This window comes from Myotis daubentonii, chromosome 16, assembly GCF_963259705.1.
Source record: "Myotis daubentonii chromosome 16, mMyoDau2.1, whole genome shotgun sequence".
NCBI lineage: Eukaryota > Metazoa > Chordata > Mammalia > Chiroptera > Vespertilionidae > Myotis > Myotis daubentonii.
In genome coordinates, this window is record NC_081855.1 from 37837192 (window position 1) to 37855787 (window position 18596).

Sequence of the window (18596 nt, forward strand, 5' to 3'; positions counted from 1 at the left end):
GATCAAAGAAGAAATTTAAAACATCCTGGAAACTAATGACAATGAAAACACAACAATCCAAAACCTATGGGACGCAATGAAAGCAGTCCTGAGAGGGAAGTTTATAGCTCTATAGGCCTATCTCACAAAACAAGAAAAAATGGTAGTAAATCATCTAACTCTACAACTCAAAGAATTAGAAAGAGAGCAACAAGAAAACCCCAGAGTGAGCAGAAGGAAGGAGATAATAAAGATTAGAGCAGAAATAAATGATATAGAGACCAAAAAAACAATACAGATAATCAATGAAACCAAGAGCTGATTCTTTGAAAGGATAAACAAGATTGACAAACCTCTAGCCAGGCTCACCAAGAAGCAAAGAGAGAGGACCCAAATAAACAAAATCAGAAACGATAGAGGTGAAATAACAACAGACCCCACAGAAATACAAATGATTGTTAAAAAATACTATGGACAGCTCTACTCCAACAAACTAGACAACCTGGAGGAAATGGACAAATTCCTAGAAAAATACAACATTTCAACACTCAATCAGGAAGAATCTAAAAATCTCAGTAGGCCAATAACTATGGAAGAAATTGAAGCAGTCATCAAAAAGCTTCCAGCAAGGAAAAGCCCAGGACCAGATGGCTTCACAGGGGAGTTTTACCAAACATTCAAGGAAGAACTAAAACCTATCCTCCTCAGACTACTACAAAAAATTCAAAAGGAAGGAACACTTCCAAGCTCATTCTATGAAGCCAGCATCACCCTAATACCAAAACCAGGTAAAGACAACACAATGAAAGAGAATTACAGGCCAATATCCCTCATGAACATAGATGCCAAAATCCTCAACAAAATCTTAGCAAATCGGATCCAGCAGTACATCAGAAAGATCATACACCATGACCAAGTAGGATTTATCCCAGGGATGCAAGGATGGTACAATATCCGCAAATCAATAAACGTGATACATCACATAAACAAATTGAAAGAAAAAAACCACATGGTCATATCAATTGATGCAGAAAAAGCATTTGACAAAACCCAACACCCATTTTTGATAAAAACTCTCAGCAAGGCGGGAGTAGAAGGATCATACCTCAACATAATAAAAGCCATATATGACAGGCCCACAACCAACATCATACTCAATGGACAAAAACTAACACCATTTCCCCTAAGAACAGGAACAAGACAGGGATGCCCACTCTCACCACTCCTGTTCAACATAATACTGGAAGTATTAGCCATTGCAATTAGGCAAGAAGAAGAAATAAAAGGCATCCAAATTGGAAAAGAGGAAGTAAAACTGTCCTTATTTGCAGATGACATGATATTATACATACAAAACCCTAGAGACTCCATCAAAAAACTACTAGACTTAATACACAAATTTGGCAATGTAGCAGGATACAAAATTAACCCCAAGAAATCTGAGGCGTTTCTATACACCAATAGTGAACTTTCAGAAAGAGAGACTAAAAAAACAATCCCATTTACCATCGCACCAAAAAAATTAAGCTACCTAGGAATAAACTTAACTAAAGAGGTAAAAGACCTCTACTCAGAAAACTACAGGACATTGAAAAAAGAGATAGAGGAAGACATTAACAGATGGAAGAACATACCGTGTTCATGGATTGGTAGAATCAACATGATTAAAATGTCCATACTACCCAAAGCAATCTATAAATTCAACGCACTTCCCATGAAAATACCAACGGCATACTTCACAGATCTAGAATGAACTCTCCAAAAATTCATCTGGAATAAAAAAAGACCCCGAATAGCTGCAGCAGTCCTGAAAAAGAACAAAGTAGGTGGGATCTCAATACCAGATATCAAACTGTATTACAAAGCTACTGTTCTCAAAACTGCCTGGTACTGGCACAAGAACAGACATATAGATCAATGGAATAGAATAGAGAGCCCAGAAATCGGCCCAAACCAATATGCTCAATTAATATTTGACAAAGGAGGCAAGAACATACAATGGAGTCAAGATAGTCTCTTCAATAAATGGTGCTGGGAAAATTGGACAGATATATGCAAGAAAATGAAACTAGATCACCAACTTACACCATACACAAAAATAAACTCAAAATGGATAAAGGACTTAAATGTACGACGGGAAACCATAAAAATTCTAGAAGAAGCCAAAGGCAATAAAATCTCAGGCATATGCCGAAGCAATTTCTTCACTGATACAGCTCCTAGGGCACTTGAAACCAAAGAGAAAATGAACAAATGGGACTACATCAAAATAAAAAGCTTCTGCACAGCAAAAGAAACCATCTACAAAACAACAGGAAAACCCACTGTGTGGGAAAACATATTTGCCAATGTCATATCTGATAAGGGCGTAATCTCCAAAATTTATAGGGAACTCATACAACTTAACAAAAGGAAGATAAACAATCCAATCAAAAAATCGGCAAAGAATCTAAATAGACACCTTTCAAAAGAGGACATTCAGAAAGCCAAGAGACATATGAAAACATGCTCAAAGTCACTAATCATCCGAGAGATGCAAATCAAAACAACAATGAGGTACCATCTCACACCTGTCAGACTGGCCATCATCAACAAATCAACAAACGACAAGTGCTGGAGAGGATCTGGAGAAAAAGGAACACTCGTGCACTGCTGGTGGGAATGCAGACTGGTGCAGCCACTATGCAAGACAGTATGGATTTTCCTCAAAAAACTAAAAATGGAACTCCCATTTGACCCTGTGATCCCTCTTTTAGGAATATATCCCAAGAAACCAGAAACACCAATCAGAAAGGATATATGCACCATATGTTCATAGCAGCACAATTCACCATAGCTAAGATCTGGAAACAGCCTAAGTGCCCATCAGTAGATGAATGGATTAGAAAACTGTGGTACATCTACACGATGGAATACTATGCTGCTGTAAAAAAAGAAGGAACTCTTACCATTTGCAACGGCATGGATGGAACTGGAGAGCATTATGCTAAGTGAAATAAGCCAGTCAATGAAGGAAAAATACCACATGATCTCACTCATTCATGGATAATAAAGACCATTATATACTTATGAACAATAATAGACACAGAGGCATAGCTGCCTCAAACAGATTGTCAAACTGCAGTAGGAAGGCCGGGGAGGGTTGGGGGGCAGGAGGGAGAGGGGTAAGAGATCAACCGGAAAAAAAAAAAAAGCAGTGATGGCCCTAACCAGTTTGGCTCAGTGGATAGAGCGTCGGCCTGCAGACTGAAGGGTCTCAGGTTCGATTCCAGTCAAGGGCATATACCTTGGTTGCGGGCACATCCCCAGTGGGGGGGGTGTGCAGGAGGCAGCTGATCGATGTTTCTCGCTCATGGATGTTTCTAGCTCTCTATTCTCCCTTCCTCTCTGTAAAAAATCAATAAAATATTTTGAAAAAAACAAAAAACAAAAAAACATCAGTGATGGAAGAGAATCATTGATCAGCTGCCTCCTGCACGCTGCACACTGGGGATCAAGCCAAAACCAGGGCATGCGCCCTGACTGGGAATCGAACCATGACCTCCTGGTTCATAGGCCGATGCTCAACCACTGAGCCATGCTGGCCGAGCTCCCCGTTTTACTCTTCATCCAATCCCAGAGGTTACCCCCTCCTTTGCTTTCTCCTGCCCCCTTAATCTACTACCAATAGATTTCATGTAACCCTCCTTACAGCTCCTCCTTTGATTCTAGTGTACAAAATAAGCCACAAGACTGCCATTCTCTGGAGCACTTTCTAAGTCTTCAAGATTTTGCTTCCCAGCATTTGTTATCAGTTTGGCTCAAATAAAGTCATAAAAATTCTCTACTGGTTTGGAGTTTCTTACATTGACAGAGTCTAATCCTCTGGGAAGAGTGCTTACAGGCTAAGGATAAAGTATAAAACGCAGCGGTTTGAGAGCAATCAAAAACAGGTAGATGCTGGAGAGGAAAAGAAATCTTTGAAAGAAAAGAAGCAGGTGATGTGAGTGGCCCACGGAAGCTGCCCCCCCCCCCCCCGCCCCCGCCCCGCCCAGTACTGCTCCTTACAAGGCGTCCATGTAAGACCACCCAAATCTATAGAGGACTTTTATAAAAATGTATTTGCACTAAACAGAGGATATACCTGGAAGCCAGATCTCAAGACTGGGAAAAATGCTCCCAAGAAATGACAGTTTGCTGCTGCGTTTATGCACTTGGAATTAAGGAGGTAATGTAAGGAAGATGACATGAGGCTGGGAGAATGCAAGGTGGGGATTGGATTAGGGATAGTTAATAAGATTATGTGTTCTCGTGAGGGTGGTCTGAAAAGAGACGTTTCAAAGGTGTGTTAACCACCCCCATCCCCCCAAAAAGAAAAAGCTTGTTAACCTGCACAGAAACAATGGACAAGGCTTGCCTAAGGCAAGGATAAGCCTTTTACTAAAGCAGTTATTTGCCTGGGGTGTGATTACCACCATGACTTGCTCAGTTAGGAACTTACGATCAGATCCCCCTGTGAGGAAGCCCCTTTCCTCCACAAGAAGCTTAAACAGAAAGTGGCCGTGTTACTGGGTCAGAGTTTGAAGCCACCAGAAAAGCTAAAAATCAAGAGGGAACGTTCTGAGAGGAAGGAGCTATAGAGAGGTCCCCTTCAGATGCTCCGCCAGTTCACGGCAACCGCTAAGCTGTGCACGGGCAGTTTACACTGTGAGGCCTTAAGGCCGTGGCTCTCAACCTTCCCAATGCCGCGACCCTTTAATACAGTTCCTCATGTTGTGGTGACCCCCAACCATAAAATTATTTTCGTTGCTACTTCATAACTGTAATTTTGCTACTGTTATGAATCGTCATGTAAATATCTGATATGCAGGATGTATTTTCATTGTTAAAAATTGAACACGATTAAAGCCTAGTGATTAATCACAAAAACAATATGTAATTATATGTTTTCTGAAGGTCTTAGGCGACCCCTGTGAAAGGGTCGTTCAACCCCCAAAGGGGTCTCGACCCACAGGTTGAGAACCGCTGCCTTAAGGGATCCAGGAAGAAATGGCAGCTGGGAGGCAAAGAGGTGTTTTTTTTTTTCCCCTGCTGCTTTGTTCGAGGAAAATGTTGAGAATTCAAGTTCCACCAAGTTAGAGGGGCTTAGTAATTGCCTATAGTTTTCCTTTGAAACTCCAGAAGGGCCTCACCTATGATTAAACCGAAGGCTAAGAGACACACCCTAAGACTAAAGGCAAAACCCAAACAACCCCACCCTAGCAAAGCCTAAAACCAATCCTCTACACTGCAGGATCCAGGTGATTCACCCGTAATTGAACTGCATGCCCGAACAAAGCAACATTCTTTTTAGGAAGATAAATCCAGGCTCCCTGGAATATGTCATCCACAAGGTTCCATATGGAATTTAACAGTCCAGACTTTGTTTACAACATTATTTACAATGTCCAGTTTATAATAAAAATTACCAGACATGCAGGCAGCAGGGAAAAGTGACCCATGACCAAGAGAAAAAAATAGATGCAAATAATCCAGACGCTGAACAAAAGATCAGATAATGGTAAGTGTTGTCAAGGGAATGACAATCCAGGGACGTGCTAGAGAGTAACTCTGTGGACACTTTCAAGTAGGAGGTCATAGAGGGCCTCTCGAAAGATGTGGCTTTTTTCTTGAAATGTGAAATGCCAAGCAGAGGACGACCGTGCAAAAGGCTCTGAGGCAGGACAGTCAGGCCTGTTCCAGGAAGGGCTAGGAGGTCAGTGTGACTTGCGCCGGGGGAGTACTTTCATCTGATATCAGTCTGGTAGGCAGGGCCAGACCATGTAGGATCTTGAGGCTCAGAGTAAAGAGTTTGACTTGTATTTGAAGAATGCTGAGTTGCCTTTCAAAGGACTTTAAGCAGGGGCTTGAGAAGTTGGGTATGGGGCGGGCAGTGAGTGGTTTGGGGACTTTTTAGATGGGAGGAAAGGATGGATGGAGCCAATGGGGCAGAGCAAGACAATGACTCCGGGCTGGAAAACTTGGGCAGAAAACCACGCTACTGTCAAGACTTGGGTAAAGGTGTCGATGTGTTGTGTGATGTGAGTGCCTCTGCCTCTCCTGTAAAATCTCCACTTGCCCGTGGAGGTGGGTTTGCTTGGGGGGTGTGGCGGAGGGCTGAGATCCGGCTCCAGGCGCCTGGTTAATGTCTGTAGGTAGCACTGGCCAGCAGGGGCCAGCCAGGAGAGCCCTGTGATGGCTTCATGTTCCGCCTTTCTTTCTAGAACCCAACGTCTTCCTCATCTTCAGCTACGGCCTGGAGGGCTGCCTGGAGGCCCAGGGCGGGCAAGTCAGGGTCTCCCCACACTGCAGTAGCGGTCTCCCTGCCCAGCGCTGGAAGTGGGTCTCCCGGAACCGGCTCTTCAACCTGGGTACCATGCAGTGCCTGGGCACAGGCTGGCCGGGCACCAACACCACAGCCTCCCTGGGCATGTACGAATGTGACCGGGAGGCAATGAATCTTCGCTGGCACTGCCGCACACTGGGTGACCAGCTGAACCTGCTCCTGGGGGGCCGTGCTGGCAACACGTCGAAGGCTGGCACCCCTGAGCGTGGCGACCAGACCCGCAGTGGCCAGTGGTCCATCTACGGCAGCGAAGAGGATCTGTGTGCTCGGCCCTACTACGGTGAGAGGCTGCTAGCAGCCGAGTGTCAGGGGGACTGGAGCCCCGAGGGACACCCTCCCGGGCGACAAGGCCTTTTCCACTGTAGACCTTCGGCAGTCACATCTTTAATTGTAAACATTTCCTATTTAATGGGAAACATTTTTGAGTAAGAAAATGAACTTCAAAGCAACTAATTTACTTTTTAAAAAAATCACAAAATTAATTTACAGACATGTAAAGACCTCAATCAGTACAGAAGTGTATCATGTAAAATTTCCTACTGTAGGCCTACTCTCTAGGGCAGTGATGGCGAACCTAGACACGCGTGTCAGAGGTGACATGCGAACTCATTTTTTGGTTGATTTTTCTTTGTTAAATGGCATTTAAATATATAAAATAAATATCAAAAATACAAGTCTTTGTTTTACTATGGTTGCAAATATCAAAAAAATTTCTATATGTAACACGGCACCAGAGTTAAGTTAGGGTTTTTCAAAATGCTGACACGCCGAGCTCAAAAGGTTCGCCATCACTGCTCTAGGGAGACCCCAGGGTAACCCCCAGAGGGCAGCTCCATCCTGGGGGGTCCTTTTCCTGGAAGCCACCCTGAGTGGAACCTGGGGAGGAGGGGTGCACAGTGGAGCCCCCCAGGCCAGAGGCCTGAGTAGGGATTCCTTCAGGCCCAAACCTCTGTGGGTGACTGGCAGACCCCTCAGCCAGCTGGAGTGTGGACAGCCCTATCAGGGGCATTGGAGGACCCCTCCCCAGCCCTGTGGGATGGGCAGCAGGACCTCTCCCAGGCTCCTGGGACCATCTGGTGGAAGAGGGAGCCTTAAAGCCATTGTCTGATGTCACTGCCCTTCCCCGCTCTGCTGACCCCTGCCCACTCCTGGCTCCCTGGGTTCTAGGGGGTGGGAGCCTCAGGGGTCCCAATGCCAAGGCCCGGCTCCCCTCCTTGCAGAGGTCTACACCATCCAGGGCAACTCCCACGGGAAGCCCTGCACCATCCCCTTCAAGTATGACAACCAGTGGTTCCACGGCTGCACCAGCACGGGCCGCGAGGACGGGCACCTGTGGTGTGCCACAACCCAGGACTACGGCAAGGACGAGCGCTGGGGCTTCTGCCCCATCAAGAGTGAGAGCAGGGCGGCAGGGCGGGAGGCTGGCCTGAGGGTGCGGGCGGCAGGACTTTCGGGACTGGGGTGAGAAGTGGCCCCTGCTCGCAGCGTGGAGCAGCCTGTGCGGGGTCTGCACTCCGTGAGGGACCCCCGTGTAGGCCCTGGCGCCCAGGGCTGGGGAGGAACCCATGTCCGGCTGTCACGGTGGCAGGTAATGACTGTGAGACCTTCTGGGACAAGGACCAGCTGACCGACAGCTGCTACCAGTTTAACTTCCAGTCCACGCTGTCGTGGAGGGAGGCCTGGGCCAGCTGTGAGCAGCAAGGGGCGGATCTGCTGAGCATCACCGAGATCCACGAGCAGACCTACATCAATGGTGAGGCGGTGGGCAGCCTGGGCCAGGCTGGCTGACTGGGGTCTGACCCACCTGGGACAGGGCAGGATGCCAGGACCCTGAGACCTGCTCCTACCTCTGGAGAACCCGGAGCCCTTTTCTCTCTCTCTCTCTCTCCCTCTCTCTCTCTCTCTCTCTCTCTCTCTCTCTCTCTCTCTCTTCTTTTTGTTAATGCTCGCCAGAGGATATCTTTCCACTGATTTTTAGGGAGAGTGGAAGAGAGAGGGAAAGACAGAGAGAAACATTGATCGGTTGCCTCCTGCACGAGCCCGGACCAGAGCTTGGTCCAGAGAGGAGCCTGAAACTGAGGTACATGCCTTTGTTGACTGGAATCGAACCCGGGACCCTTTGGTCCGCAGGCCGATGCTCTATCCACTGAGTCAAACCGGCTAGGCATCCCTTTCTGCCTGCGGGGGTAAGGGTGGTGGTGGGGGGGTCGAGTAGGAGGGCCGAGGATGGGTGACCTGCTTCTCATTGTCACCGTCTTGCTGTCAGGGCTCCTCACTGGCTATAGTTCCACACTGTGGATCGGCCTTAACGATCTGGACACCAGCGGAGGCTGGCAGTGGTCGGACAACTCACCCCTCAAGTACCTCAACTGGGAGAGCGGTGAGGCATGGGGTTTGGGGTACAGGGTGGCCTGGGGACCCCACAGGCACTGTCTCCTATTTACTCCTCAGAGTGGGCCTGGGAGGGGGCAGATTTCCCCCACCCCCTGGAAGGGCCCCACTAGCCCATGCAACGCGTTTGTGTGAATTAGGAACGAAGGCTCAGGGCATAGGGCCTGGGCAGTGGACTGGATTTCAGCCCCCTCTACCCCGTGCACCAGCAGCCTGGCCAGGGATGCTGGGTGGGGCTGGTACCAGTTGCTGAGTAGGACTCAGGACATGTGGGCCCCGGTGAGAAAGCAGCGAGGCCCTCCGGTGCCCGGTTAGGGAGGGCTGAGCGCAATGCTGGGCGTCTGCAGCTGGCTCATGCTTCCGGGGGAGCAGGAGGTTCGGGGGAGGGCTCCAGGGGCAGGGGTGTGAGTCTCTCTCCTGGGGTGCTGGCACCCTGCCCTCCCCACAGATCAGCCGGACAACCCAAGCGAGGAGAACTGTGGAGTCATCCGCACGGAGTCCTCCGGGGGCTGGCAGAACCGCGACTGCAGCATCGCGCTGCCCTACGTGTGCAAGAAGAAGCTCAACGCCCCAGCCCGGCCCGAGCCTCCCGGTGAGACTTGGTCCCCGTGCAGGTGGGCGTGGGAAGTGGGGGTGGGGCTCATCATGGCCACAGCCACAGCCGGCCCAGTCTCAAAGCACAAGGTGACTCCCTGTTCTTTTTCAAATATATTTTCATTGATTTCAGAGAGGGAGAGGGAGAGAGAGAGAGAAACATCAGTAACGAGAGAGAATCATTGATCCGCTGCCTCCTGCATGCCCCACACTGGGGATCGAGTCCGCAATCCGGGCATGTGCCCTTGACTGGAATCGAACCTGGGACCCTTCAGTCCGCAGGCCGACGCCCTATCCACTGAGCCAAACCAGCTAGGGCCTCCTGTTCTTATTTAACAGTTTAGCTGAAGTCGGAACAAATTGGAAAGTGCCATTCATTCATTCATCCGGGGATTTGTTAAGAATTGTGTTCCATGCTGGTATTACTCATCTGGTCCTTGTGGAGGTCGCAGTCTGTTGGAGGTGACAGACATCTCATCGCACAACTGGAATATCCTGAGCCATGAGCTGTTATAAAAACACGTGCAGTGATGTCGGAGGAGAAGAAATGCCTAGATAAGGAATGAAGCTTCTGAAAGTTGAGGAGGGTTTCAGGGACGTCACATTTGATTGGGGCCTTGCAAGTTGAGTGTCAGCTTAAAGAGCCATAAAGAGGCGTGAGGGAAGGGCATTCTTGGGAGAGGGAAGCGCATGAGCAGAGGTGTGGAGGCGTGGAAGTACACGGAAGTTTTAAGGTTGGGGAGTGGTCTGGTTGGAGTATAACTACTGGCAGCAGGGTCCTGAGCCCAGCAGCATAGCTCGTCACCTGGGAGCTCGTCGTAAAGGCGGAGTCCCAGGCCCTGCCCCAGATTAACTCAACCAGGACCTGCATTTCACAAGGCCCGTACCTGCGAGTCATGCGCATGTACGGTTTGGGCAGCACTGGCTCAGAGAGCGTGGTGGAGAGAACGGTTCAGAAAGGCAGGTTGCAGCCAGTCCGTCCCTGAAGGGTCTTGGCTGTTGGGCGAAGTTTGGGTGGGGCCAGGTAGGCAGTGGGAGCCTTTGCAGGCTTCTAAGCCAGGGAGTGTCGTGCTGACATATGTGACTCATGGAGCTCGCTGCAGGGGCCTCAAGGAGGAGCTCCCAAGGGAGCGCGCATGTCCCTAGGTGGCGGGAGGCATTTGTCAGCGGAGGTTGGAGGGGCTCCTGCAGGAATCCAGTGACCCTGGGAATGGTGAAGAGGGAATTTTTCCAGGCAAAATACAGCAAAAACCAGAAAAAAACAAAACCCCACAAACTCACCCAAAGTAAAGAACTTACAGAGTGAAAGTTCTGCTTCTGACCATTAAAAGGTTGCCCAAGACTGACTGATTCGGGGCTGTCAGCTCCGGCTTTCTTGCTTCACCTCCTGGGGGTCAGAGCAAAGGCGTACAACCTGGGCGCCCCACCTCTAGCTGGAGGGGGCCTGGAGCAGGCACCAATTCCAGGTCCTCCAGAAGCTCCTCTTTGAAGGAAGGAGGACCCCTGTGGGCAGGCCGAGCCCCTCTGTGGTCCCCCTAGATCTGGCCTCTCACCAAATTCTCTGTCCCCTGGGTGTCCCTGGCGTGGCCCCTGTGGTGAGCCATCTCACAAACCTGCAGATATGTCTATGGCTTTGACCTTCCTCTTTCACCCCAGCCCACTTCTCTCTGCCTGAGGCATTTTTCTAGGCAGTTTTTCTTCTGCCTTCCCAGTCTCATCACTCAAAGCATGCCGGGCAACGTCGTGCCCCTGAAGCATCCGCATTTCCTGAGCTCCTTTCCTCCTACACCCCAAAGCAGGCGCCTGGGGTCTGAACACCCATTAACCACTGGTTCTGTCTGGGGCAGCAGCCTTGGGCCTTTGCTCCGTGGCCAACAGAGATGATTGACAGGTCCCTAGCCCGGGAGCGATCCGCTCTGGCTCGCAGCCCTGCCACTTTGCTGGGTCTCCAGGAAATGGGATGGCTGGACCCTGGAGCGGCTCCCAGAATGGAGTGCATCCCAGAATCCCAGCTTTGGGCGGTGCCTCGAGTGGGCACATGCTTTCCTGCCCAGCCAGGCAGAATCCTGCCCAAGCCTGACATTGCGGGTGGTTTGGTAAAATCTTATTTTCTTTTGCCAAAGTCCAAGCCAGGGCTTGTTTGTCTCAGCTGCCCTTGGACCCCATCCCCCAGAGGGTGAACCTGAAATGCAAGGAGGTGGGGGTGAGGAAGGGACCAGTTAGTCTGTCAGCCCTGGGGAGTAGGGAGAGGAGTGGGGGGATTAGCAGGTGGAGAACTTCCAGCCAGGGACGTCGGCCAGTCAGCGGGTGACTTCACCTGCCGCCTACCTGGCCCCATTTCCTTAGTCCCTTCATCCTGGACCACCAGGGACAGCACGGAGTCCATGCTCAGTAGACGTTATCTGGGATAGTGACATTGGTTTCGTTCACTGAGCAGGGTGGACAAGAGCTACGTTTGAACCTTGTAGCAGGAAACTCCACTACAGAAGAGGAAACAGGCTCCCGGGGCTGGTCTGTCCTGAATCCCTGCCCATCTCTCTCTGAGAGCCCCGGCTAGAAGGGCCGTCTTGTCTTGAGTGGAATCTGCCACCACCTCCCGGGGCTCTGCCTCTGGGCCTCCAGCAGCCCTGGAGGATTTTATCTCTTCATCAGCATTCAGACCTGTCCTGGCAGGAAGGGCTGATGTGAGATAGGTTTCGGGAGGCAATGAGGTTGGGGCCATGCCCAGTGGGTCAGTGCCTAGGCTGGGCGGCTTGATTGCTGAGCAGTGGCCTTGTGGGTCTCTGCAGATGTGTGGGCCAACGTGAAGGTGGAGTGTGAGCCCAGCTGGCAGCCCTTCCAGGGCCACTGCTACCGCCTGCAAGCCGAGAAGCGCAGCTGGCAGGAGTCCAAGAAGGCGTGCCTGCGAGGCGGAGGCGACCTGCTCAGCATCCACAGCATGGCCGAGCTGGAGTTCATCACCAAGCAGATCAAGCAAGGTGAGGGGCTGCTCACCCACTGCCAGTCTGGGGTGGAGGACAGGGCCTCCCGATGCCCATCCGGTCCTGCCCAGGAGGCTCAGGGACGGCCCCTTCCTCCCCTGCTGGTGGCTGAGGCTGACCTCTCATGTCCTCTCTCTCCTCCCGCTGGCTGCACCCCCAGAGGTGGAGGAGCTGTGGATTGGCCTCAACGATTTGAAACTGCAGATGAATTTTGAGTGGTCCGATGGGAGCATTGTGAGCTTCACCCATTGGCACCCCTTTGAGCCTAACAACTTCCGGGACAGCCTGGAGGACTGTGTCACCATTTGGGGGCCGGTGAGAACCCCTTCTCCCTATCACAGGGCCCCAAATACACACCAACCTTCTGGTGCTACCCCAGCCCTATTGGTACCTGCCTGGCACCCCACCCCATGGCCTCGCAGAAGCCCCGTCTTCCCCACCAACCCTTCCACATGGGAGATCACCAGTGTTTGACCCCCCTCTCCTTCCCCCAACTAGCTGGGTCACTTTGGGCGAGTTACTTAACCTCTGTGTACCTCGGTTTCCTCATCCGTCAATGGAACACGGATGGTGCCAACCTCAGGGGGTCATTGGGAGGGTGAAAGGAGTTAATCCTCATGAAACCTTAGGCTGCCACTGTTCTCGCCGGCAGGTGGCATCAGAGGCCACGTTACGTGGACATGCTCCACAGGCCAGGGTGCTCTGTGCAGGGTCCTATTCCCTCATGAACGTAGAGGTGATGACTGTTTGCCGTGGCTTTGCCTCAGAGGCGGATGGGCAGATGGAGGAATTGATGCAAGGCTTCAAGCAGAGATAAGAGACCCTTTAAAAAGGGACAATGCCATAGAGACTACCTACTCCAGAGACAGATAGGACACTCTCTGGTGAGATACCACAAACCACTGCTTTTCAGAGAGAGTTGGAAGGGAGGAAGGGAGGGGAGGGAGAGAGAGAAAAACAACATTGATGTGAGAGAGACACATCAACTGGTTGCCTCCTGAACACATACCAACCAAGGGTGGGAGCGAACCCAAAACCCAAATATGTGTCCTTGACCGGGAATTGAACCCAAGGTCCTTCAGTATGTGGGCCGTCGCTCTAACCATTGAGAAACACTGGCCAGGACTAGAGGGTGCTATTTTAAAATTTATAAACATGCCCAGCTGGTGTTGCTCCGTCGTTGAGCATTGACCTATGAACCAGGAGGTCACGGTTCGATTCCTGGTCAGGGCACATGCCCAGGTTGCGGGTTTGATTCCCAGTGGGGGTCTTGCAGGAGGCAGCCGATCAGTGAGTCTCATCTTTGATGTTTATATCTCTCCCTCTCCCTTCCACTCTGAAATCAATAAAAATATATTTTTAAAATTTATAAACAATTATCTGTTGAGAGTCTACTACGTTGCCAGGCATTCCCCTGGGGGCTGGGACACACAGCACCTCTGCCCTCGGGATGGAGCTAAAGGCAGCCGCACAGCCCGGGGGGAGGCTGAGGACTGAATTCCTGTTCAGTGCCATCATCTGAGGTCCGGGTCTGGGCGCACAGTCTGCTCAGCCTGGCTCTGCAGGTACTGGCTGGACACCTTGCAGAACTGGGAATCTCACCTGTCTGTCCTGCCATCCATTCCACCAACAGTCTCAGCCGTGCTTATGAAATGGGCTATAAATAATCTCAAGGGCACCTCTTCACACTAGACAGTGCTTGTCAATGTTGTAAGGCAGTTGCACATCAACTCTGTCTGCTCTCATCTGCCCCGTGAGGCTTATCCAACTAATCCTACTTTCCCCGTTTTATAGCCTGGAACACAGAGAGGTCAAGCTTCTTGCTCAGAATCACACAGCAAGCAGAGGCAGGGTCGGGTCTAGAAAAACTGGTTTGTGAAGGGTTCGGGAGATTTGGGGGAGGAGCGCTGAGACTCCCTCTCTTATCCTGTGTCCCCAGGAAGGTCGCTGGAATGACAGTCCCTGTAACCAATCCTTGCCGTCCATCTGCAAGAAAGCGGGCCAGCTGAGCCAGGAGACCACCGAGGAGGACCACGGCTGCCGGAAGGTGAGGGTGCTTCTGGATCTGGGTCCTGGTGGCCAGCAGAGGGGCTCCTGGGAGAAGGGGGGGGCGGGAATCTTGCAGCCTCCCGCTGTGTCCGCCCGTCCTGGGCACACCCTGCTTCCTGCTCACCAGGAGGAGTGGTGTTGGGTGGGGCGGGGCTGTGGGGGGAAGCAGAGCTCCCCACCCACACTCCTGAACCTCTTCTCCAGGAGGAAGCCACCTCCCAGAACAGGAGGTGGCAGTAGGCACCCCTAGTCTGACCAGTCTTTTTTTTTTTTTTTTTACGTTCAGTTTTGGTCCATGTTTCTTCTTCTTCTTTTTTTTTTTTTAATGTTTATTGATTCTAGAGAGAGAGGAAAGGAGACGGATAGAGAGATAGAAACATGGATGAGAGAGAGAAACATCCATTGGCTGCCTCCTGCATACTCCCTTATTGGGGATCGAGCCAACAACCTGGGCATGTGCCCTGACGGGGAATTAAAACAGTGGCCTCCTGGTTCATAGGTCGAACTTCAACCACTGAGCCACACCGGCTGGGCATGGCCAGTCTTCACCTGAGTGGAGGCTGCCGGGGTGAGCCCGTGTCCTCTGAGCACCTTGTCTTTGCTGGCACGCATCACGCCATCTGACATAGTGGGTGCCTGTCTGTCTGTCTCCTCTGGAGGAATGAGGCCACTGTGGGGTCTCCCTCCTTGTGCTCCAAGCCCCAGGGGCTACCAGATGTTCAGGGAGGGAGGGGATAAGTGAGTGGGGGAGTGAGTGTAAGAATGAGGGTGAGAGTGGGTGATCCACCCGTCTCCCTCCTCCAGCCCCCCAGACCCCCTCCGGCCCCAGCCGAGCAGGGGTGCGAGTGGTGTAGGTGTTTGTGGGAAGGTTGCTCGGAAAGGACACTTGGTGGTGTTTTGGCCCCGACATCCCCGTCTGCTAAGGCCACGGTCCTACCAGCCCTTTGCCAGGGTGGTTCTTTGTTTTCCTTTGGATTAAGCCCCGTCATCACACCCCACCTGCACCCACACTCTTCCCCAGGGGGGAACAGGAAACACCAACAGGCACGACCTCCAGTGGGGAGGCGGGAGAGAACGGACAGGCCTGGCTGAAGAGTCTGGGGGACCAGCATGTCGGGGAATGGTCTAGGGGTTCTGGCCTGGCCTGGGTGAGGTGACGGTGGGGGGAAGAGGAATTACTACTAACTGCCCTGAACCAGGGCTGGCCTAGAATGTATGTGTTGGGCTAATTAGCCATGGTTAACACTCTGAGAGAGCCAGGGGTCTTAGCCCAGCCCTTCTGGGCGTATGGGATTGTCTCCACCCCCCCGCCCCACCCCCCCATACATACACATGCGCCCAGTGAGCACATGCTCACCCACACACACCAGGCTCTCTTCGGCCCTGCCTCCTGCCCAGAGGGCCGCATCTCTCTCCCAACCTCGAGCCCCCACCCCCTCCCCGCCAGGCTTCCCACTTCAAGGCCTGCTGGCGGCAAGGGCCCTGGCAGGCATCTGGAGTCACCGTAGCAGGAGCAGGGCTATGGTGAGGACAGGCCAGCCTCTGTGGAGTGGGTTCAAGTCCGGGCTTTACCTTGTAGTATCTGTATAAAATCAAGTCACTTAATTTCTCTGAGCCTCAGTTCCTCATCTGAAAGGCAGGAGCAGAGAGCCCCTCAGGCTGGCTCAAGGGGAGAAGGGTCTGTGGGATGAGGGGACCAGGCGGGCATCTACTCAGGAGCCGTGGCCTTTCTCCCATCGCTCTGCGACCCCTCGCTGAGGGTCTGTCTCCCCTCCCACCCCCAGGCCAGTCACAGCCGCCACGTCCTCCCGCTTTTCCAGCCCCTGCCATGTCCTGGCTGCTCTCCCAGCTTTTTGGCTCTGGTTCCTCAGCCAACTGGCCGTTTTCCCACTGCTTCTCTTGGTTTACATGTTTCGAGAGGAGTCTGATGGGCCACTTGTCTTTCTGTGCCAGGCCACAGGCGGGCCATGGGCTGCCTCCGATCAGCCATCCTCGGGCCCTGCTTCCCCCCCTGGTCGGGCAGTTGTGGGTCATGGTGGGAGGAGGAGTGTGGAGTGACAGGCACAGAATACAGCGCAGGAAGGGCTGTCTCTGCTGTCAGACAGGTCCCTCTGTCCTGTGCCCCGGCCCACAGCACATCCCGTGATGCCGCTGGCATCCCCTGCCCCAGGATTTGTGGGGGAGAGAGGCGTGTCCTCCCCACAGACACCCCTTTTTTGCCCACTCTCTCGAGCCAGGGTTGGAAGTGGCACAGCCCGTCCTGCTACTGGCTGGGAGAGGACCAAGTGACCTACAGTGAGGCCCGGCGCCTCTGCACTGACCAGGGTGCTCAGCTGGTCACCATCACCAACAGGTACAGGAGGGGGTGGGTGCCCAGACCAGCCTGCACCTATGTCTTGGCCTCATCTGGCTCCTCCATCAAACAGGGTGGTGTCCTGTCATCCAGCACAGAAGGACCTGAGACCTTTGAGCCCCAACTGTCTCCAGGGCCTTTTTCTAATATTGTCACAAGGAGGACTCCTGATTATTCAGCAACTCCAGTGTGGGGTGGGTCTGGGCAGGGGCACAGACAGGTATAGGTGTGGGCTGGATGCCCAAGAGAGGCCTTGGCTGTGTCTAATTTTCTCTACACTCTTCTCGGCCAGGCACAGAGGGCAGCTGGGCTGCTGTGTGTTAGCTGCAGGGTCCCCTGGAGTCCCCACTTCCCTAACCGAGTGACTAATCGGACACAGCACCTTAGCTCAGGAGCAGGGCGTCTGGCTTGGGGCCCAGGGAGTGGAGGGAGAGCCGAGGCCCGACCTCTTGACCAGCCTCTTTACCGCAGGTTCGAGCAGGCCTTCGTCAGCAGCCTCATCTACAATTGGGACGGCGAGTACTTCTGGACCGCCCTGCAGGACCTCAACAGCACCGGCTCCTTCCGCTGGCTCAGTGGGGATGAGGTCATGTACACCCACTGGAACCGGGACCAGCCTGGTGAGCCCCGCCTCCGCGGCACTCAGTCAGCCTCTTTCTCTGACTTCCGAGGGGTTCCCAGTGCACCGATCATTCACGCAGTGAGGGGAAGCCGCTAGGCCAGTGATGGCGAACCTTTTGAGCTCGGTGTGTCAGCATTTTGAAAAACCCTAACTTAACTCTGGTGCCGTGTCACATATAGAAATTTTTTGATATTTGCGACCATAGTAAAACAAAGATTTATATTTTTGATATTTATTTTATATATTTAAATGCCATTTAACAAAGAAACATCAACCAAAAAAATGAGTTCGCGTGTCACCTCTGACACGCGTGTCATAGGTTCGACATCACTGCGCTAGGAGAACAGGGTCTGCAGCCAAACCACCCGTCTCAGACCCTGACTCTGCTGTTTATTAGCTGCACATCTTTGAGCCTCAGTTTCCTCACCTGGGAAGTGGAGATACTGGTGCTTTCCTCATGGGATTGATGTGAGGCTTAAATGATTCGTATATATAAAGCACTTAGACTAGTGAGCACAATATAAGTGCTTGCTAATATTATTACCACTTCACATGCATTATCTTTTTTAACCCTTTTAATAACCTGCTGAGGTAGATGGTGAAACAAGTTCAGAGAAGTTAAGCAACTTGCCCAAGAGCTCATAGGAGTAAACACAGAGTTAGGACTCTACCCCCATTCCCTTCCTCCTGGGCCCCAACCTCACAGACTATATCCCTGCAGAGATGGCCACGCTGCTGGTGGTTTCCCACAGGGATGAGGGAGAGCCGAGGCATGGCTTCTCCTCAGCATAAAGGTGTCCCTTCTCTCTCCTGCAGGGTACAGTCGCGGGGGCTGCGTGGCCCTGGCCACGGGCAGCGCCATGGGGCTGTGGGAGGTGAAGAACTGCACCATGTTCTGGGCTCGTTACATCTGCCGGCAGAGCCTGGGCACACCGGTGACGCCTGAGCTGCCTGGGCCAGACCCCACACCCAGCCTTACTGGTTCCTGTCCCCAGGGCTGGGCCTCAGACCCCAAACTTCGGCACTGCTATAAGGTAGGCAGCCCTTAGGCCTGAGGGGAGGGAGCGAAGGTAGAGCAAAGAGGCAGCTCATCTTGGGGGGAGGTGGGTTCCCCGTGGGACCCAGCCACGATCCGTACGGTAGCTCCGAAAACACTTTTCCCCACATCGGACTACAGACAGAGAGCATTTCTGGTAGAACTCTTGTCAGTGGGATCTGAGACCTGGCACATAGTAGGTGCTCAGTAAACGTTTAAGGAATTGA

General features: G+C 52.1%; 1 protein-coding gene across 2 annotated transcripts in view; it reads left to right on the plus strand.

The window, feature by feature from the left end:
• Nucleotides 1-18596, plus strand: part of MRC2 (mannose receptor C type 2) — a 65416-nt gene that overhangs the window by 33469 nt on the left and 13351 nt on the right. For both annotated transcript variants that reach the window (XM_059669897.1, XM_059669896.1), the window contains exons 2-12: nt 6222-6623; nt 7564-7737; nt 7932-8096; nt 8610-8723; nt 9183-9326; nt 12118-12306; nt 12470-12624; nt 14249-14356; nt 16596-16711; nt 17183-17331; nt 18150-18367. In XM_059669897.1, the coding sequence (XP_059525880.1) occupies nt 6222-6623; nt 7564-7737; nt 7932-8096; nt 8610-8723; nt 9183-9326; nt 12118-12306; nt 12470-12624; nt 14249-14356; nt 16596-16711; nt 17183-17331; nt 18150-18367 (1934 nt within the window). The remainder of the gene's footprint in view (nt 1-6221; nt 6624-7563; nt 7738-7931; nt 8097-8609; nt 8724-9182; nt 9327-12117; nt 12307-12469; nt 12625-14248; nt 14357-16595; nt 16712-17182; nt 17332-18149; nt 18368-18596) is intronic.